The sequence below is a fragment of the Aspergillus heteromorphus genome, assembly GCF_003184545.1.
Source record: "Aspergillus heteromorphus CBS 117.55 chromosome Unknown BO70scaffold_21, whole genome shotgun sequence".
In the NCBI taxonomy this organism is placed as follows: Eukaryota; Fungi; Ascomycota; class Eurotiomycetes; order Eurotiales; family Aspergillaceae; genus Aspergillus; species Aspergillus heteromorphus.
The window spans coordinates 182,420-202,709 of NW_020290426.1; the positions used below are offsets into that span (position 1 = coordinate 182,420).

General features: G+C 53.4%; 7 protein-coding genes across 7 annotated transcripts; all 7 read left to right on the plus strand.

Annotated features, from left to right (window-relative positions):
• Positions 1-16: 16 nt before the first annotated feature.
• BO70DRAFT_363986 (putative nucleoside diphosphatase (Ynd1)) lies at positions 17-2,809 on the plus strand. Its single transcript, XM_025543696.1, has 4 exons — positions 17-277; positions 333-367; positions 419-542; positions 597-2,809. The coding sequence occupies exons 1-4, from the start codon at positions 268-270 to the stop codon at positions 2,561-2,563; spliced, it is 2,136 nt and encodes a 711-aa protein (XP_025397381.1). The 5' UTR covers positions 17-267; the 3' UTR covers positions 2,564-2,809.
• A 24-nt stretch (positions 2,810-2,833) lies between these two features.
• lea1 (U2 snRNP complex subunit LEA1) lies at positions 2,834-4,084 on the plus strand. The gene is made up of 5 exons (XM_025548887.1): positions 2,834-2,852; positions 2,900-3,158; positions 3,242-3,282; positions 3,356-3,616; positions 3,679-4,084. Exons 2-5 carry the CDS (start codon positions 3,080-3,082, stop codon positions 4,063-4,065), a joined length of 768 nt encoding a protein of 255 aa, XP_025397382.1. The 5' UTR covers positions 2,834-2,852; positions 2,900-3,079; the 3' UTR covers positions 4,066-4,084.
• A 705-nt stretch (positions 4,085-4,789) lies between these two features.
• Positions 4,790-5,876, plus strand: BO70DRAFT_354360 (uncharacterized protein; the record flags this gene model as incomplete). Its single annotated transcript, XM_025541859.1, has 2 exons — positions 4,790-5,138; positions 5,596-5,876. The coding sequence occupies 2 exons, from the start codon at positions 4,790-4,792 to the stop codon at positions 5,874-5,876; spliced, it is 630 nt and encodes a 209-aa protein (XP_025397383.1).
• Positions 5,877-6,634: 758 nt separating this feature from the next.
• On the plus strand, positions 6,635-7,354 carry BO70DRAFT_354361 (uncharacterized protein; the record flags this gene model as incomplete). The annotated part of the gene is made up of 1 exon (XM_025541860.1): positions 6,635-7,354. The coding sequence occupies one exon, from the start codon at positions 6,635-6,637 to the stop codon at positions 7,352-7,354; it is 720 nt and encodes a 239-aa protein (XP_025397384.1).
• A 1,502-nt stretch (positions 7,355-8,856) lies between these two features.
• Positions 8,857-10,477, plus strand: BO70DRAFT_363990 (uncharacterized protein). Its single transcript, XM_025543697.1, has one exon. It carries the CDS (start codon positions 9,220-9,222, stop codon positions 10,195-10,197), a length of 978 nt encoding a protein of 325 aa, XP_025397385.1. The 5' UTR covers positions 8,857-9,219; the 3' UTR covers positions 10,198-10,477.
• A 2,557-nt stretch (positions 10,478-13,034) lies between these two features.
• Positions 13,035-14,538, plus strand: BO70DRAFT_340445 (FAD-dependent oxidoreductase; the record flags this gene model as incomplete). The annotated part of the gene is made up of 3 exons (XM_025541287.1): positions 13,035-13,339; positions 13,382-14,018; positions 14,080-14,538. Exons 1-3 carry the CDS (start codon positions 13,041-13,043, stop codon positions 14,536-14,538), a joined length of 1,395 nt encoding a protein of 464 aa, XP_025397386.1. The 5' UTR covers positions 13,035-13,040.
• A 301-nt stretch (positions 14,539-14,839) lies between these two features.
• On the plus strand, positions 14,840-19,167 carry BO70DRAFT_340448 (cation-translocating P-type ATPase). Its single transcript, XM_025541288.1, has 10 exons — positions 14,840-15,280; positions 15,326-15,399; positions 15,455-15,994; positions 16,047-16,317; positions 16,405-16,645; positions 16,698-17,092; positions 17,152-17,500; positions 17,551-18,152; positions 18,202-18,519; positions 18,641-19,167. Exons 1-10 carry the CDS (start codon positions 15,069-15,071, stop codon positions 18,939-18,941), a joined length of 3,303 nt encoding a protein of 1,100 aa, XP_025397387.1. The 5' UTR covers positions 14,840-15,068; the 3' UTR covers positions 18,942-19,167.
• The last annotated feature ends 1,123 nt before the right edge of the window (positions 19,168-20,290 follow it).

Genomic DNA, 20,290 nt, shown 5'->3' on the forward strand with positions numbered 1-20,290 from the left:
CCTTCCCCCCCTGGACGCCTCAGCTATCTTGCTGTACTTCCGTACCAGCAAGGCCATTCGTTTGTCCCGCCTCTTCCGAATCTACTCCCGCATCGCCTCCTAATCTCCCGCCTCGCTTCTCCCGCCTCCCATACTACAAAACTACGTCAACCCCTTCACCAGCCTGGCTTGTCCCTCATACCCTACGCCGCTTGTCGTCTGCTCCGTGGTCATGCTGGTCGACTGTTCTACACAATTATAATCATCTAATCGTCTGTCGAATTCCTCATGGGCAAATGTAAGACTGTCGCATAGCCCCTCTGCGCCCCTCGTTGAGGCTAATGTTTTGCTAGGGCGCTATGGAGTCGTCCTGGACGCGGGCTCGTCCGTAAGTCACACACCACTATCTTTGGCTCTGCGCCATCTAATGGCTAGCTAGGGGACCCGAGTCCACGTCTATCGCTGGTTGGACAACGCTCTCGCTCGCAATGAGGCGGGTGAGCATGCGCCATCATTGCCGGAGGTGAAAACCAAGTCGGATTGGACCAAAAAGATACACCCAGGTAGGTTCGCGGATGATCGAGCGCTTGCGGTCTGGATATTTACAAGCTGTTTAGGAGTCTCCTCGTTTGCCGACAAACCGGAGGAGGTCGGCCACCAACATCTCGCGGAACTGCTCGAGCACGCCCGTAACATTATACCGGATGACGCCGTGCGGGATACCCCTATCTTTCTACTTGCGACCGCCGGGATGCGACTTCTGCCCGACGTGCAGCGCAAGGTCCTGCTCGATCAGATCTGCTCCTATGTCGGAACCAACTCCGACTTTCTACTTCCCGACTGCGACGTTCATATTCAGGTGATTCCGGGAGTCACAGAAGGGCTGTATGGATGGATTGCGACGAATTACTTGCTGGGAAGTTTCGACTCGCCGGGCTCTCACGACCACGGCAAGGGACATCACACCTACGGCTTTCTGGACATGGGTGGTGCCTCGGCGCAGATCGCTTTCGCCCCGAACGCCACCGAGAGCGAAAAGCATGCGAACGATCTGACGCTACTCCGGCTGCGTAATATTGATGGGTCCGCCCAGGAGCATCGGGTGTTCGTCACGTCCTGGCTAGAGTTTGGCGTGCATGAGGCTCGGAGGCGCTATGTGGAGTCGCTCCAGGCTGCAAGCGCAGTTGGGGACAACAAGGAACTCCCCGATCCGTGTCTGCCTGCGGGGCTGCGCACTACGATCGATGGCAAGCCTCTGTCACCAGAAGACAACGGGTTGTACTTACTTGGAACGGGTCGCTTCGACGAGTGCTTGCGACAAACGTACCCGTTACTCGATAAAGATGCCCCTTGCCCCGATCAACCCTGTCTCCTTCATGGAATGCACGTCCCGGCTATCGACTTCGATGTCAACCATTTCGTCGGCATCAGCGAATACTGGCACACAACGCATGAGGCGTTCGAGATGGGTCACAAGGACAAGGCGTACGATCTCGCCACTTACCAAGAACGCGTGCAATCATTCTGCTCGCAGGATTGGGCCACGGTGGAGGGCGGTGTTGAGCGCCACCAGTGGGGCAAGAAACTCGATCGGGAATCGGCCTCGGAGATATGCTTCAAGGCGTCCTGGATTATTAACGTGTTGCATGACGGCATCGGGATCCCGCGTGTCGGATTGGAAGAAACCACGGGCTCGGGCCACAATGGGACCAAGGAAGTGCTGTCTCACGGAGAGAGCAAGGGCTATGTGGACTCTTTCCAGGCCGTAAACAAGATCGATTCCACCGAAGTGAGCTGGACTCTTGGCAAGATGGTTCTCTATGCCTCGTCCCAGGTCCCTTTGGAGGTGGAAGATGCTCTTCCGGTCGGCTTTGGCAGCAATGTTGCCGGCGTGCCCAGCGACTTCCAGTACCCCAGCGTGGAGTTGCTGCCCAATCCCGAAGGCATCCACACCGGGACGTGGCATGATGCGCTGCTCGAGGGCACGCCATCCCGCCGCGTTCCGGGTTTTCTTTTGTTTCTGCTTATTATCGTCATGGCGGCCTTCTTCCTCTGCGGACGAGGCCGTCGGCTGAAGGTTTATCACAAAATCAACCACATTTTCGGCCGCGGTGGCCCGTCCCACCCGAACCATCCGAAGAGACGGCGGTTGTTTGGAGGAAAGATCCCGTTCTTCGGGCCCAGGAGTCCGACCTACGAGCGTGTCCTCGAAGATGGAGCGCACGAGTTTGACCTCAGCGTGGCCGGGTCCAGTCGCAGCTCGTTTGACGGGGGTCGCCCGTCGGAAACGGATTCTGCGCGGTTCACAGCGCCCAAACGGGCCTCGAGCTGGGGCAGCAGCAACACGCCGACGTTCAAGTATGCACTGGACAATTCCTCATCAGGGACCATTGGGCTGGGAATCACTGCTGGGTCAGGGGTTACCGCGATGGACCGGCACGGGCTGGTGGTGAGGACGGAGAGCCGGGATCATCTGGCGCCGCTGGCCCTGGGGCCGACGACCAACGGGCGGCGCTCGCGCGCGGGCAGTCCGTCGCGGGCGCATCCCAAGTCGCCGGTGATGACCCCGCTGGCCGATGAGTAATGCTTTGCTGTATGATTATGTCTTATGTTGACAACTGTCGCATCATTCCAGGCGTTCTGGCTCGGTGTCATGGCTTGCGCAGGACGGAGCTCCTTGCAGTCGCTGTTTGAAAAGTCGGCGTTGACGCATATGTTTGCTTCTTGGTACGATATTCAGGGCCTGGCCCGGAGTCATGCTACTCCTTTTTATTTATTTATTACCCGACTAGACTAGCGAAAGCAGTTATAATACATCAAATACTAATCATTCCCATACTCGTACTCTCTCCATGAAAAATAGTGGTTCAGTGGTAAATAATGTATGCCGATAGCGTCACGTGCCGCTGACTGATCTGAGCGGCTCACCGCCCGGGCAAAATCAGCGGGCTGCATGCGCGACAGCTCGCAGCAATCTCCTTCAGCTCAATTGCTTCCCCGATCTCAACCACCACAGCTGTCATTTCCGCTCGCTTTTCCTTCACTACTGCATGATACCCACTGATTCCGCGACCTCAACTATCCCGATCCCACCGCCACGATGCGATTGACCGTCGAGCTGATCCAAAATTCCCTGTCGTACATCAACCCGGTCAACGACCGCGAGCTAGATCTCCGAGGTGCGTTCCACACTCAGACCTGAAAAGAACAGATACTGCACTATGAGAGCGAGATTGATATCGGTTGTGTTTGCGTCGTGTAGGGCACAAGATACCCGCCATTGAGAACTTGGGTATTGCCAAGGTGAGCCATCCCCCCATATTTCTATCTCATCGCCACGGACGGGCTCGTCTAACACCTGGCAACCCGGTGACAGGACCAAGATGCCATCGACCTCACAGACAACGACATCACGTCGGTGGGAAACTTCCCGTTCTTCCCTCGCCTCCGCACGCTCCTCCTCGCCCGGAACCGCGTCAAGCAGATCCAGCCCTCGATATCAACGTCCATCCCGAACCTGAGCGCCCTGGTCCTCACAGCGAATAACATGAGCGAGCTGGCCGATCTGGACCCGCTACACAGTCTGTCCAAGCTGACGCATTTGGTGTTGGTCGACAATCCGGTGACGCGGAAGGAGGTGAGCCCCCCAACAAGATTATAACACAACACAGCCCGTGAATGAGAAGCTGACTGTCGCAGCACTACCGCTACTACGTAATCTGGCGCCTCCCCAGCGTGCGCTTCCTCGACTACCAAAAAGTGAAAGACGCGGAGCGGTCCGCAGCAACAGAGCTATTCGGCACGGCAGCGGCGCCGTCCGCGCTGGCGTCGAAGATCATGGGGATCAAGTCGCACACGTTCGATGTGCCGGCGGGGGCGACGGACCGGGCGCCGACGGACAAGGCGGTGCGGGTGAAGCTGACGGAGAAGGAGCGGAAGCGCGTGGAGAAGCTGATTCGCGAGGCGAAGAGTCTGCAGGAGATCACGAAGTTGGAGCGGGAGTTGAATGAGGGGCGGATACCGGGGGGGGCGCTGGGTTATGCGGAGAGTGATGACGAGGGGGCGGGGGATAAGATGGAGTCGTGAGGGTCTGTTATGTGGTATTAGGGTGTGTTTGGGATGCTTATATTATTATTGCATTTATGGTTGTTTGCGGCTCGCTGGGTCTCTGATCTGGTGTGTGGTGTTTGGTAATAAAATACGAATGCCTGAGATGGAATGATTCCGGATCAATAGCTTGAGCTGGGCATGAGAAAGACTGGGGATGCTGTTGGTGTTCAAATCTTGTCTCACTACAGGCCATGGAATACCTTTCAGCTATGCGGGATATAACTATATCGCAGTGCCCACCGAGTCATTTAAGCCACTGCTGACCAAAAAATCCCAAACTTTCAAATAACACAGCATAATCAAACATGATGATATTTAAGAAACGTAGTAAGTCAAAATATCCAACATAAAGCACTGCATTCGCTAGTCACTCGTCGACAGTAAACTGACAGCCAGAGATCAGATAAGATAAGCGCGACTCGCACTCCGAGAACGAGAACGTCATGGCCTGATCGCCCACCACCACAACCCCTCCAACTGCACACCACCACTTCTTCCACCACCAATTGACCACCACCACCACTCAACCACCCCTACATACTACACACCACCCCAAAAGCAGAAAGCAGAAAGCAAGGTGGCCTCCCTCCGCCCACCAAAACCAACGCCCTTACTCCGGCTAACCGCCTACCTCCGCCAAATCCACACCCACACTCACCCCTCACCACCACCTTCAAAACAACCACCCCCACCCCCCAAAATGTCCCCCTTTCCCAAACCCAACCCCCGAACCTCCCCCCTGGCCCCCTGGCTCCCAGCCCTACAAACCCACCTCTCCAACCCATCCAACACGTCCTTCACGCTCTCGACCGTCTCCCTCCCTGCCCCCAATCAAAACCAGCCAAACCCCATCCCATCAACCGCATCGCCAACCCCCCGAGCCCGCACCGTCGAATTCCGCGGCTTCTTCCCAACCCTGACCCTACACAGCAGCGCCACCACGGCCCTAAGGGAGCAAAACATCGGGCTAAACCCCGACATCTACGAGAGCGAGATGCTGGCGATCACGACGGATAAGCGGATGGAGAAGGTGCGGGAGCTGGAGAGTGGTGGGGGGTCGGGGCAGGTGGAGGGGTGTTTTTGGGGGAACGGGAACGGAGCCGGGGGGAAAGAGGGAGGGGGGTGCAGTGGCGGGTTAGAGGGGGGCGTTTGTTCTTGGTGGTGGTGATGGGAAGGGAGAGGGGGAGGTGGGGAGGGGGTTGAGGAGGAAGGATAGGGATGTTGGGGGGGGGATGGCGAGTGGACCTGGGAGAGACAGGTGACGATGTATTTTGCGAATCATTCGCCTGGGATGAGGGGTTTGTTTTCCTTTTTTTTTTCTCCCCCTTCCTTTCCTTTTTTGGCTTTTGGTATGGGATGGGATGGGATGGGATGGGATGGTCAGTTTTGGGATTTCCAAACGGAGGAGATTGGATTGCGGAGGATAAAGCTGAAGTTAAAGCTAACCCTACAAACTTACGAATCTACAACCTATGAGACACGCTAACATACCACTCTACTATACAGGCTCCTTCCGCAACCCACCCCCCGGAACCCCCCGCTCGCAAGCCCCCAACAACCCCGCCCTAAAGCTCGGACAAAAGGTAGACGATCTCCTGGACCCTGTCGCGCGGGACAACTTCCGGGTTGTGGTGATTCGGCCGGAGGAGGTCGAGAGGCTGGATCTACGGGATCTGGAGAATGTGACGCGCACGCGGTGGACGTTTCTTCCAGCGAAAAAGGAAAATGGCGAGGGAGATGGAGGGGCGTGGGAGGGGAGCTGGGAGGAGGTCGATTTGTGGCCGTAGTTTTCTTTGTATCAGACAGGATAGGGGGATTCCTAGTAGAAGGGTGTTGAGATGGCCTTTCGGTCTGGGGGTGTGGGTTCGTTTTCTTTGATGGTTTCGCTCGGTGGTTTGATCTGGTGGGGATGGGGGTGGTCTTTGTTGGCGGGGGCTTTATTGGCGGGATAGGACTGGAAGGGATTTGTCGATGTATATTGTGTTTTGTTTTCTGTTGTGTTATTGTGTTCGTTGTATATTTCTGACAATGGCTTTGTAGATATCGGCTTTGTCGGGATAGATATCTGATCTTGTTAAAACGGCTTGTCTTTTTTGAAAAGTTAGGATAACGGCCTGTTTCGCAGAAGGGCTGGCCATGTTGACAGGATACGATATACCCTCGCTTTAACAACAGCTCGTTTGCAGTGGCGTTTGCCACAGGCAGATGAACGTCCTTGATTCAACAGCACTTTGTTTGCAATAGGAAATCACCATGGATGATGGATACTCCATACCTCGATTGAATCCGTTTGTCGAGCTTCTCATCAACGCCCAAGACATAAATAGCCCTCTCCATCCTGAGCACAGCTAGCTATCTAATCCGTTGGATCATCAGCTTTCGAGATTGGCCCGATCACTGCTCTGCACAGTTGCTTGATCATTCAACTGAACATCAGCTCTACTTGTCTGACCACCGACTGAACAGAGCTCGATCGCCAATCGCCCATTGCTGAACATCCAACCGAACGTTTTCTATCAACCAACTTCAACCCTGTACCACCATCATGGAAGAATTTGCGGACGAAGTCCTTAGCTCCTCGCTGGAGGAAATCATCGAGTGGTTCACCCAGAACCCCGAAGAATTCGCTAGGTTCGTGGAGGATGACCCAGAGACGAGCCCAAATAACAGCGAGTCCGAAGCCGCGCAGAGCCCAAACGGTGAGATGGATACCACCGCGGACGATACCAAGGACAACGCGGACGACTCCAACACGAGTGCTGCCCCCACGGCCGCCGAGGAGCACAAAGACACGACCGTCGTGGAAAACAACCTCACATACGGTTCGTATGATATCCCGGACGAGGATGAGGGCTCTCCCCTGTACATGAATAACGCGGTGAGGCGCAGGTGGAAGACCACACGGCGGAATAATAGCATGGCGAAGCACGGTCTCGTCTCCCAAGACGGAGGGTACGAAGGCGACGACGAGGAATCCAACTATCCTCCCCCACGGCCCGAGTCCCTAAGCAACGCGCTCTCGTCCGAGAGCGACCACGAATCAACATGTACAAGCGGTTCGAATCTTTCTCCCTCGGGACTGTTCTCGTTTCCCTCGAACCCCTTGGGTGGAGCAGTCAAGATGGCGCGGTCAGGCCGGTTGAGCGATGAGATGGGGCACAAGGTGTTGGAGTACAACGTGAAATGGAACGAAGCGATGCACGCACTGTATGAAGTCCAGATGATGCTTCGCAGCAGCAGTGCTGCCTGGAAACACCAACAGTGACAAACTCGTTGGGCTTTTGTGATTGGTTGGTTTTGGTGCAGACTGTCGGGCTGGTTTTTGGTTTGTTTGGTTCCGGGCTGCCTTTGCAGATATAATGGGAGATACATCGTTCCTTATTTCTCTCTCATAGAATGCTATTGTTGCTGTTCTTTTTGGTTTTGCTTTTTGTTGCCTTCACATGGTTGTGCCATGTTAGACGAGGCAGCCGTGTATGTGCCACAAATCGTGCTCGGCTGGCTCGGCACTCAGATTAAGAGTGATCCTGGTAAATCCTGCGCTGTAATACTGTAGACTCGGAAGGGCGATGGACTGACGTTGCGGAGTTGATATACACATACTGTGCGAAAAAGAACTTATGTGGTGTGGACGCATTCTAAATCAGTAGATGAGGCCAGCCGATGTCTCCGTACTGCGTACTGTAATGCTGGGAGCGTCCAGGCTGCGTGAAAACCGCCAGACGGTTGAACCTCGAGCCAAGGTCTGTACAATCGCGCAGGAATCACCGCTGGACAAGTCATCGCGACCAGGGTCTTGGACTGTGATCACAGCATTGCGGAGAGCCAACCACAGCGCCGTGCAGGACGATCGGCGTTTCCGCCAACCGCATTGGCGAACAAGCGAACGACGCAAGCTGGAGCAATTCCAGAGGCAGGGAAACCACCTCTCTGGGCATTTCCAAGGGCGTTGACTCGCCTGGACACCTTGAAACCCCGCCTGGCGGTTGGCGCAGCCGTTACGTGTCATGGCCTTTCCGGGCATGGTCGCCGTTAGCGAGCCTGGGATCAGAGGGATGGCGTCGGCGTTGAGCGGCGTTCCGGCTCCCTGCTGCTTTCGTAGAAGCTAGGCCCAGGACGAACTGGTTTAGCGACAGACAGGGATCGGAATCGAAAGATGGTGGTGCGGTGATGAAGCCATGTTTTGGTGATCATGTTTGGTGGCACGGGGAGGGCACGTGTCTGGGGCGAAATTACATGGTCGGTTTGAAACGGCGGCGGGCGGGTTTGGAATAGACAATGGAGGAGAAAGGAGAAGGCTTCCAGAATCCGAGTAGGAAGGTTCTTTCAAGACGTCCACTCCACGTCGGGCTGTCAGGAGTAGCTGCGGGGGTTGCGGATGGTTGATCATTGATGGCTCTTGATTCTTGATGGCTACCGACATGCTCACCGCTTGTCTGCTGCAGCATGAGGAGGGGAAGCGTACAGAGTACACAGTGCTCCGTCAGTACGACTCCGTAGTGGTTGTGTAGTCAATTTAGTGGTCGCTAGCAGGCCAGTAGGCAATAGGCAATCAGGCAATTAATACCTATCCGTCGCAGACAGCAGACAGACTGACAGAGACCCCTGTCGATGCTTAAGCAAGACATGGCATGGCTGGTGTAATATTACGGTAACGCCCCCCCCCCCCGGCTGCATGGCTCGGACCCACCCTCGGGCTTCACTTTCGGGGACGTCACCCATCCAGGCTCTTCCTCTTCCGGTCAGCTCATCGACCCTAGTCGACTCCTTCTGCGTCTTCCCCTCAGGCTTGCTTTGCTCTTTCTTGAGGTCTCTACCACCAGTCCCCAGCTCCAGTCTCCTTATTTCTTCCCCTCGCGCGGCCCCCTCCCCTCATTCCTCGCCGCATTCTTATTTTCTCATGCCGACCCACGGAACACTGCTAGGTTCCTGATCCAACTTTCCACCAACGCCCATCGGCCTCACGACTCGACGACGATACGACCTTTCGTCCCCCCTTTTCGCAGATCACGGAAGATTGCGTATTCAGGGTGGGCCATTAGACGAACCCGCCGTTGACTTCCACCCGGAAGTACAGATCCGGCCCGCCGAGCACATGCCTTCGCAGTGACTTGCACAAACACACACACCATGCCCGCTGTCCAGATGGATGCCCTGGGGGCATTTACTTACCTGACTGAGAACACCCCAACCTGGATAAGTCAAATCTCTGAACTGTCTGCCCACACGGCTAGCAAACGAGCCGAGTACGCCCAGGCCTACAAACAACATACTGCGGTGAGACGACAACGCCGCCGCAGGAATAGCTCTGTCTGCTCCATCCACACCGACACCGATCCTTCTCCCCAGCCGTCCGCGGGCGAAACGCGGGGGGATATCACAACGACCCCGGAAACCTCTCATCACCAATCGGCCGCCAATCCCCCGAAACATGGCGCGGAAGATGTCCCGCCCTTGGGGGACTCGGACTCTATTGAGCACAACCTATGCGTCAGCACACGACACAACCTGATCATTCATTACGACGGCCACACGCAGAAGACATTAGAGGAGCTGGTGCGGAATATCGGGACAGCCCGAAATAACATCCGCAAAGCCCGCATGTCTTCGCCGCGGCTGGGCTACAGCATGCTGAGCAGAAACCCGTTGATGAACAGCTCAATGGCCTTGCTAGCGAGTGCCGAAACCACCGACGAGGATGTGCTTTCTAACATCCGCAGAGCCCGGGACCGGAACCCTGCCGTGCCCGCCAAGGAGTCGCTCGAGAAGGCCGACAAGTTCCTGGAAGTGGTACATGGCATATGCGAGACGGCTGCGTACTGCTTCCTCCGGCTGGGAGACTGCTCCAAGGAGCTAGCCACTGTGGAGGAGCGACTCAAAACCGTACTAAATCTAGCCACCAAAGAAGCAGATCAGTTACGGGCTAAACAGCCACCAACGGAGAAAGAAGCAGTGGGGCGCATAACACCCGTGACCAAAGCCCCCACTGAACAACCCTTCTCTCTCTCGAAGACCAACGATGCCATCGAGGTGGACGACGATGACGGCTCGGAGTATGGGGAGCCGATCGACCTGACGGTTTTCCGCGTCAACCGGGCTCGTCGGTAGCAGCATATTGACGACCTCACATACAAGACAGCATTGCGGGCGCACTCTTTTAACGTGAAGGGGGAGCATTCCATCTAATTTAGCGATGATACCATTACCTTACCCTTGGACGACTCCTTTCTCTTTTTCCTGGCTTTTCTGTTTCTCACCTGCATTTCCGGATATCATCTTTTAACAGCGTTGGCCATTGTATGCATTCTGTGTTCTTAGCTTAGCTTAGCCTTAGCTCAGTACCTATATCTACATAGCCAATCCCACGTACACCTAGGGCGTCATCCAGCTATCTAACCCCATCTATATCCTATAGGTAAGGTACCTTACTAAATCTATAGTATTAGTACCTATATCCATCATCCACCATGGCTCCTTTAGTTTATATACACTACCAACTTAATCAACCCGCAAGTTTATTTTCCCCCGCATACCCCAAAAGCAGCACAGCACAGCACAGCACAGACGGCACAGCACAGGTTGCACCCACTGGTGACTGACAATAGACAGTCAGTATAGACAGTTGACCGAACACAAGACGGATTTAACTAGGTAGGTAATTCGCCCACCAACTCCCGGCCAGCCGGCCGTCCGCGCCGTACCGTCCCCGTCGTAGTACTCCCCGTCCGTACCACGGTACCACAATACCATACCGGGCTCCATTCCATGTATGTCTCGGGCTCCACTCTTCCCGGCTGGAAAGTGGACTTGGGGTCCGATCGATTCAATTCGATGCGATGCGGTGCGATGCGGTGCGATACAGAAACACACTGTATCGCGTTCGGGGGAACTGGGGCCCTCCGTCCTTTCCTAGGTAGGCACTCAATTTTTTATTATCTAGATGGATGGAGTATGGAGGGGGTAAAGTAGGTTTGATTTTTGAGTCGTGGGGGGAGGGGTTAGGATGGGATGGAGATAGGAATATAAGGTAGGTAGGTAGTCATTGGGTTTGTTGGATCGGACAGTGCTAACTCCTATCCTAATGCTGATTGCTTACTGACTGCTGGATGAACAATGACGGACCTAGTTAAGTAGGTAGGGTAGATACCTAGGTAGGTAGGCGGATACCGATCGTGTAGCTAGGTTCTATCTAAGTTCTTTGGGTTTAATTTGACATGCTTCGACCTGACACATGCCACCGATCGAGCCCGAGCTGCTCCGGATCAACCAGAGCTGATCTGGGCTCATCTCTCTACGGTATCTATCTATCTATCGGCATCGGCATCAGCATCAGCATCAGCAAACTTATCTTATTTATTTGATTTCATTTCATTTGTTTTCGTCAACAAACAATCAATGCACACGGGTCGGTCTTGGTCTGATCGCCGCGGGCGCGTCTAGACCCGGGGTGGACGGATGGATGGATGGGTAGACCCCACATGTGTACTCCGTATCTACTCCGTACAGTAAGGTAGATTTGAGGTATGAAGTAGGGGGTGGGGGGTGGGAGGTTGACACTTGACAGAGTCGGACCCTGACAGTCAACAATCCAGTCTTGAGTCTTGAGTCTAGATGAATTTCTTTAGGACCTGAGAAGTATGAGTGAGGAATGACATGAGAAATGAGGAAAGCTCAAACTCAGATTTAAACTAGTACTCCGTACTTAGGTTGAAGGCTTGAAAGCAGTCTCAGAACTAGAAGAAGGTTCGGCTCCACCAACCCCCGTCTAAGTAAGTATCTACCCGAGGCATCTCCATCCATCCCGTTCCGATTCCCGTCAGGGACCGACCGCACTGTGGACACTGGTCTGGAGTCTGGACACGGACAGCGCCCGACGAGTGGATGGATGTGAGTGTGGATGTGGATGTTCCGGTGTTGAGTTTGGCTATTACCGGGAAGGTTAATATTAATGTTAATGTTAATGTCAATGTTAATACTGACTATTTGTTTATTATTGGGCTTACTTTTCGGGAACCTTAACCTACTTTACAGCAGAGAGTTGTTTGTTTTGTATTTTGTTTTGATTCGTTCTAGACTACTCCATAACTATCTAGAGGGATGAGCTAAGCTTAGATTTGTGAATTTGCTCCTTGCGATGGCTGGGTGAGGCGATACTCGGTGGATATTGAAAGATGGTACTTATTTGGTGTTTTTGCGTTGGGTTTTATTTATCTTTTGGGCAGAATTTTGAGACTTTGCGTACTGCTGCAGAGTGTTGATGAGGCTGTGTTGGGTAGTCGGTAGTCGCAGCCACCACACCACGCCTTTGGATTAGCAGCCATCGATAAACAAGCGCAGCAACCCAGACCAAAGACTGATGACTACCTGCGACGAATGACTAGATACAGCAGCAGCGTCTCAAGACAATATCATTTCAGCCCATCAGAAGACCGCTCCAGCCAGACAAAGCAATCACCTTAACCTTCATCCCCTGCGATCGACTTCCGGCATCATAACCGTATGCCCTTTTCCGTCAATATCAATGTGGCGGATATCGTCACTCACATCACACCAAACATGGCGCGTGCAGAATCCCGAAATTCCACGCGCTGGATCGCGCGGTCATCTCAAGCCAAGAAACTCAGTCGATTGCGGGCGTCCAGCGGGTGGTACAGCCGATCAGATGTGGTCGGGACATGACCCTTTGCGCGGTCGTACCTGCCGCTTCATGGCTCGTGCTGCTGATATCGAGCGATGGTGGTTATGGGTCAAGTGGGAGACTTCGCTTACTTCTGTTCCAATTCAAGGATATCGTTATGGCCGTGTGATTATTGCTATTCCTATGGCTATTGCTACTTTTTTTTTGGTTATTGCTACACCTAAGATTATTCCTATATAGAGATACCTCGCCATGTTCTGATGGTAGGGTCAACGACAAGAAGGTCGCTAAATATGCGCTGCTGGCGGCAAAAATGTCTGGTCCCCGGCAGTTTCATGTTGTTATTGTCGGCGCGTCGATATCCGGCCTGACTCTCGCTCATTGTTTGTCTTCCACCAGCATTAAATTCACTGTCCTGGAGGCTAGGTCCAACTCGTTCAACGACGGTGCGGGCCTCGTCATTCTCCCGAATGGCGCCCGTATACTGGACCAGTTGGGGCTGTACCGGGATGTCTTGGACTGGGGTGTACGCATGGACTGGCACAGCACCTGGCTTGATGATGGTCGTCTGCTTAAACGGGTAAATACGAGGCAGATTGGTTCTGTCAGACGGTGAGTATCTTGCCATTATCCTGGATCGCAACTGATAGCAAGCAGGACAGGCTACCCTCTCATAGTTATCGCACGACGAGCCCTCCTAGGCATTATTTTTACGCGTCTTCGGGATAAACACCGTGTGTTCTTCAACAGAAGAGTATCGCGCATAATCTCCACCCCGGAGGGTGTCACCGTTCACAGCACGGACGGCTCCAGTGTTTCGGGAGATCTGGTGGTCGGAGCCGATGGCGTGTACAGCACCGTGCGGTCTCAGATGTGGCGCCATATCAAGGGTATTGAAGATGGCGCTGGTCGCCATATATCGGAGGTCCGCTTGAAAGTTGCATATGTCGGGGTCTTTGGAATCTCTCATGCCTTTCCTGCGCTGGAGAGGGGACATGTGCACCGCGCGTATGGACACGGTTGGTCGACGATTATAATGGCGGGGCCAGAATCGAAAGTCTTCTGGTTTGTTTCAATTGCACGTCCTAGTACCGACAAGTCGAATCCGCGTCATAGTTGCGATAGCTCCTTTCTGTCCGGTATTGTCGCACCTCTCCTAGAGAAGTATGTCGCCTCCGATGTCACGTTTGGCGAAATCTTCAACCGAACCGATTCATACGTCTTCGTCCCTCTGGAAGAGTCGCTTCAGACCCGCTGGTCCTGGGGACGCTTTGCCGGGGTAGGGGATGCGGTTCACAAGGTAGCATTCGCGCATTCGTACTCAACCGCGTTATCAATGCTGATGAGCGCAGATGACACCCAACATCGCAGAAGGGGCGAACTGCGCCATCGAGTCAGCCGCGTCGCTTGCTAACCATTTGAATAAGTTTGTTCGGGAATCGGACGATCCTTACAAAGAAGACGGATTGCATTCGGCCCTGAAGACATGGGAAGACTCGCGCAGGCACCGAGTGAAGTTTCTTTTCACCCTCTCGCAGTTGGCTGTCCGCGTCGAGGCTGCAACGAACTGGGGACTCAAGCTGCTCCGAAGGTGCTCTGGGGTGGTGCACGGGGTGGGAATCAGTTGGGTCACGGATCTCACTCCCCATACTGCACGAGTAGACTATCTTCCGTTACAACGACGAGAGGGTACGGGGAGAGCTTCAAAGAACAAAGGACAGAAACAGAGGCGGATCACCTGGTTTTCCGCAGTCCCACTTGCAGCGACCGTAAGTCTGGTACTTCATGTCTTCCGTACCATGTTGGGATAGAGGTGCTATTCCCAGAATGCCATAGATATCGTTAGCCGCGCGATTTCCGAGTAGAACCTGGAATCGGACCCAGAGGTCCACAGCGGCTGTGCCTTGTAGGTTAGACTGCGGCTTTTTCGAGGAGGAGGAGGAGGAGGAGGAGGAGGAGGAGGAGAGTTGGTGGTGGATGAGTTTCCGCCATCGGCAGCGTGAGGGATTTACCCAAGCCACTGATCTCAACCACCCCATCATCATTCCCCATCCTCCCCATCGCCTAAACCTATGCCCCTCCCGCGACCACTGGTTCTGATTAAACCCGCAGCGACACTGACATGTGGTTCTAGCTGTCAAGGAGATAATTCTCGCATGGCAGCTGCAATGCGCTTTGCGCGTGGTTGACGTCCAAGCATTCCTCTCACCTATAAAGACGGGATCGCATAAGCTCATACCTTTCGTTCATCTGTGTTTCTCGGGCCCTGCATCTTAACCTCCCATTCTTCTGTCAATTGACACAAACGGGGAGACAAAGAAGCAAGTCCGACGATTTCGCGATGGAGAGACCCCCCTCATCTAAGACCGAGGCGACGCGCCTCCGTTGGCAGGAGGTCGACGAAGAGACAGGCCTCCAGTCCAAGAAGGAACCCCCATTGCTGGCTCGCACTGCGTCAATCGCTTCCAACAGCTCCCAGGTGTCGAGTCGCAGTCGTATGCGAAGAGCGACGGTCGACCCATCGCTTTCCCTGCCGATCCATTACCGCACAGTGTAGGCTCCCATTGCAATCCACAGAGAAACTCTAACGACATCCAGTTCATTCGACATCGACGAAGCGAAAGAGAGAGAACAGGCCGAGACAGCCAAAGCCAAGGGAACTGTCGTAACAGGTACCGATTTCATGAATCGCTGCTGCAGCCAACCTTGCTAACCACCGATTCTTAGACCTCTCCAACCTCGACTGGCACACAATAACCTCGGAGGAACTACAAAAGCGGTGGCAGGTTGACATCTCTCAGGGCCTATCGCACGATCAGGTACATCGTCGGGTCCGGGAATATGGAAAGAACGCGCTCTCTCCCCTGCCCCACCAGTGGTTCTGGCAGATCTTTGGATACTTCTTCAAGGGCTTCGGGGCGATCCTGTTAGTCGGCTGCGTGCTGGTGTTCGTCTCGTGGAAGCCCCTAGGCGAGCCTCCGTCGACGGCGAATCTAGCCTTGGCGATTGTGCTGCTCGCGGTGTTTTTCATCCAGGCGGCGTTCAACGCATGGCAGGATTGGTCGTCTTCCAGAGTGATGGCCTCGATTACCGCCATGCTGCCAGAGAGCTGTCTTGTTCTGCGCGATGGCTCGATATCTGTAATCTCCGCCCCAGACATCGTCCCCGGAGATGTGGTCCATCTCAAAGCAGGAAATAAACTGCCTGCGGACGTGCGTCTAGTCGAGGTCTCTAATGACGCGTGCTTCGACCGGTCAATCCTGACGGGTATGGTCGGTCTCTGAAGAATGTGTCGATATGCGCTGACCGACCGTCTTAGGCGAGTCTTTGCCCGTCAGCGGGACTGTCGACTCTACGGATGACAATTATCTGGAGACGCACTGTATTGGACTTCAGGGCACACACTGCGTTACTGGCAGTGCGACCGGCGTGGTTGTCTCGATTGGAGATTCAACGGTTTTCGGACGCATTGCTAAGTTGACGAGCGAACCGAAGAAGGGACTTAGTACCCTTGAAAAAGAAGTTTTGCGTTTCGTGTCGCTGATTGTGGCGATTATGCTGACTATGATTATTGTCGTGATTATTGTCTGGTGAGTGGGAATTTCGGGAGTGGCCACAGAGGAGACATTTGTTTTTATTTGGATGAGGGTTGATAGCTGACTGACTGACCTCTACAGGGCTACCTGGCTTCGCAAAGACCATCCCGACTGGATCAACGTGCCAACCCTGATCGTCGACTGCGTTAGTGTCGCGATTGCGTTCATCCCAGAAGGTCTCCCGATTGCCCTCACTGCTAACCTGACCATCACTGCCAATCTGATGAGCAAGAACAAGATCCTTTGCAAGTCCCTCAAGACCGTCGAGACACTGGGTGCAGTCTCAGTGATATGCTCTGACAAAACAGGAACATTAACAAAGGTTCGTCAAGTCCAACTCTCGAGTCCCAGCTCTCCTCTAACCAAGACCATAGAACAAAATGTTCGTAACAGACTGCGCCATATCGACCTCCCGCTTCAGCACGGAATCAGCAAGAGACGAAATAGTCACTAAAGGAAGGAAATCTGGCATTCACCAGCTCCGCGGGATGTCTGGTCTCTGCAACGCAGCAGAATTTGATGGCGCGTCTATAAAACGGCTACTGCATGAGCGGGAGATTCACGGAGATGCCACCGATCAGGCTATTCTGAGGTTTTCGGAGAGCCTGGGCCCGGTGGTGGAGCTGCGACGGGCGTGGAGAAAGTCGTATGAGTTGGCTTTTAACAGCAAGAATAAGTTTATGATTCGCACGTTTTGTCTGACTGAGGCTGAGGGATTGGGATCGGCGATGTCTGCGGCCGAGTCGGCGCAGTTTAAGCGGAATGATACGTTAGGATCCCCTCCACAGCCCTTTTTGTTCTTGACTCATATGCTGATGGTTTCCCCAGTCTTCTCACGATAAAAGGAGCTCCTGATATCCTCATCGAGCGATGCACACAGATTGTGGATACCGATGGCAGCGTCCAACCTCTGGATGCACGGATGCTGGCCCACGTCAGAATTGTTAAAGATCAGTGGTCCAATGACGGGAAACGAGTGATTCTGCTTGCGCGAAAGGTTCTTCCGGCGGCAGATGTCATGTTCTCTACTACATCGCGAGAGTTCGAAACGGAAGTCCTGAATCACGCGAAGACCGGACTGATTCTCGTCGGTCTGGTTGGCATTGTTGACCCCCCGAGAGACGAAATCCCCGATGTGGTCCGCACACTGAGACGCGCTGGTGTCCGATTCTTTATGGTGAGATCTTCCCTGGTGCCAACATCAACGATCATACTAATTACCACCAGGTCACCGGCGACTTCGGACTCACAGCCCTAGCCATCGCGCGCCAATGCGGCATCGTGACCACCCAAGGCCCAGTCCACGACGTCACATCCCTCAAGCGATCGAACACGACCGACGACGAAAAGGCTCTCACCCCTACATCTACCTCCGCCTCCGCGTCCGCAATCACCCTCAGCGGCCCGGAACTAATGAGCCTAAACGACCACCAATGGGACCAACTCTGCCAATACCAGGAGATCGTCTTTTGGCGCACAACCCCTGAGCAAAAGCTGCGCATTGTGCGAGAATTTCGCGCGCGCGACGAAATCGTCGCCATGACCGGCGACGGGGTCAACGACGCACCGTCGCTCAAAGCAGCGGATATCGGAATTGCGCTGGGAAGTGGCTCCGACATTGCCATCGAGGCGTCAGATATGGTCCTGATGGAGTCGTTCTCTGCTATTGTTGAAGCCGTGCAGTATGGCCGTGTGGTGTTTGATAATCTGAAAAAGACGATCATCTATCTCCTTCCAGCGGGCTCTTTCTCTGAGTTCTGGCCTGTGTTCACGAACGTCATGTTTGGACTTCCTCAGGTTCTGTCTTCTTTTCTCATGATTATCATCTGGTGAGTACCCCCCCGTCCCACGTTCAATAAACATACTAACACAAAACAGCTGTTTCACCGACTGCGCCGCCGCGACCGTCCTCGCCTACGAAGCCCCCGAAGCCGACGTCCTCCTCCGCCCACCCCGCAAGCCCAAACAAAACCGGCTCGTCGACTGGAAACTGATGCTACACGCGTACGGCGTGATCGGGATGATCGAGACCGTGACTTCGTTTGCCATGGCCTTCTGGTACCTGGAGCGCAACGGCATCCCGTTCTCGGCCCTGTGGTTCAAGTTCGGCGATTACCCGAGTGATATTGATTCTGCCTGGCTGAATGAGAAGCTGAATGAGGCGAGCTCGGTGTATTTTGTCAATTTGGTGGTTATGTACGTCTACCTCCCTTCTCTTTCCCCATGCCCATCTTCCACTTCCCACCCCAGCCACACCCAATACCCAATACTCAACGTCTAACAAATAAACATACTAATAAACATAATAAAAAAACAGGCAATGGTTCAACCTAATGGCCATCCGCACTCGCCGCCTCTCGATCTTCACACACCCACCCGCCTTCAACAAGCAAACCCAGAACCTTCTTCTCTTCCCCGCCATCCTCTTCGCACTCGGAATGGCTGTCCTATGGCTATACATCCCGCAACTGCAGCGTGTGCTAGATACGACTAGCGTGCCAGCGGAGCATTATTTCCTGCCCGCGGCGTTTGGACTGGGCATTTTGATTCTGGATGAGTTGAGGAAGACGGCTGTCCGGCGGTGGCCGGAGGGGTGGGTGGGGAGGTGTGCGTGGTAATGGTGGCACGTAGTAGGTCTTGCAAGTAGTGGGGGAGATAAGGGAATAGAGCGATGGGAGATATGCGGATACATATAGAGATGGCTGATTTTTGATAATATAGGGAGGTGTGAGGTTAGGTTAATGTCTATGGTTGCGATTTCGCGGATTTCTCCAGCTGATGATAACTGGTGGTTAATGTAGGTAGATTGGGCTGTATATAGTAATCAATTTCCGTCCGGCCAACACATAATAAAAAAAACTAGACAAAAGCAGAACAGTGGATTCAATTTCCAAAAAACGTCCAATTTATCTTAACATTCGATATCCTTTCCAACATTCAAGTCTCTGGTCCGGGAAGGTGATCAGCAGTGGTAGGTGATGGATAGCAGCAGCATGTCGTTTTGGATTCTTTGTTTGACTCAAGGCTTCTTCTTTGTGTGTCCGTGGGCAGTTTCCAGGTGGTCCCTTCATACCATTCACATGTCTCTCGAAGTTCAAAAATGGCTGACAGCGGCAGTGGTGACTTCTCTTGTTTGATTCAAATCTTGACTGTTCGTGGGCACGTTCCAGGCGGCTTCTTTACCCCCCTCCTTTGGCGAGAGAGTACAAGTCTGGAAGTGGCGTGAGCGCGCTCGAGAGATTCCTTGATTGCCTTTTTACATGGAGGGCCTTGAAGGTGTTCTGATATTGCCTCGACATCATCTCTTTGGCGTAGGCAGAGAAGCGTCAGAACATTCCAACTCGATTTTGCGCGTATGAGAAACAGCTCGGGACATGGGAAGTTTCTCCTGGTGCTTATGGATAATTTCAAGAACATCCACACCGCTGCTCCAATTATCTGCTGCATGTAGAACAGCATTTTCCAAAATAACAAAGTTTCCCTGGTGCTTATAGAAGAACTCTATAAATTCAACTCCCCAAGTCATATTTCCAGCCGCTGCTGCGACTACAGCATTGAAAATAAGAAGATTACTCTGCTGATAATAAAAGAATTTTATAATCCAAATTCCATAGGATGTGTTTCCTCCTGCTGCTGCGACTATACCCTCAAAAATAGAAAGATTTCTCTGGTCCTGATAGAGAAGCTCTAAGATCTGAAATCCATAATTAACATTTGCTGCGGCTGCTTTAACTCTGTTCTCAGAGATGGGAAAGCTTCCATAAAGCTCATAAAAGATTTATATAACTTCAAATCCATCGCTCAAATTGCAGGCGGCTGCAATAGCAATGTCTTCAGAGATTGATAAGATTCCCTGGCTCTGAGAAAGAAGTGTTAGTTATAACATAAAATCCAGAACCATGCCGTGCTGCTGCTTCAACTATACTTTCGGAGATATATAGAAAGGCTCTTCTGGTGCTGAGAAAAA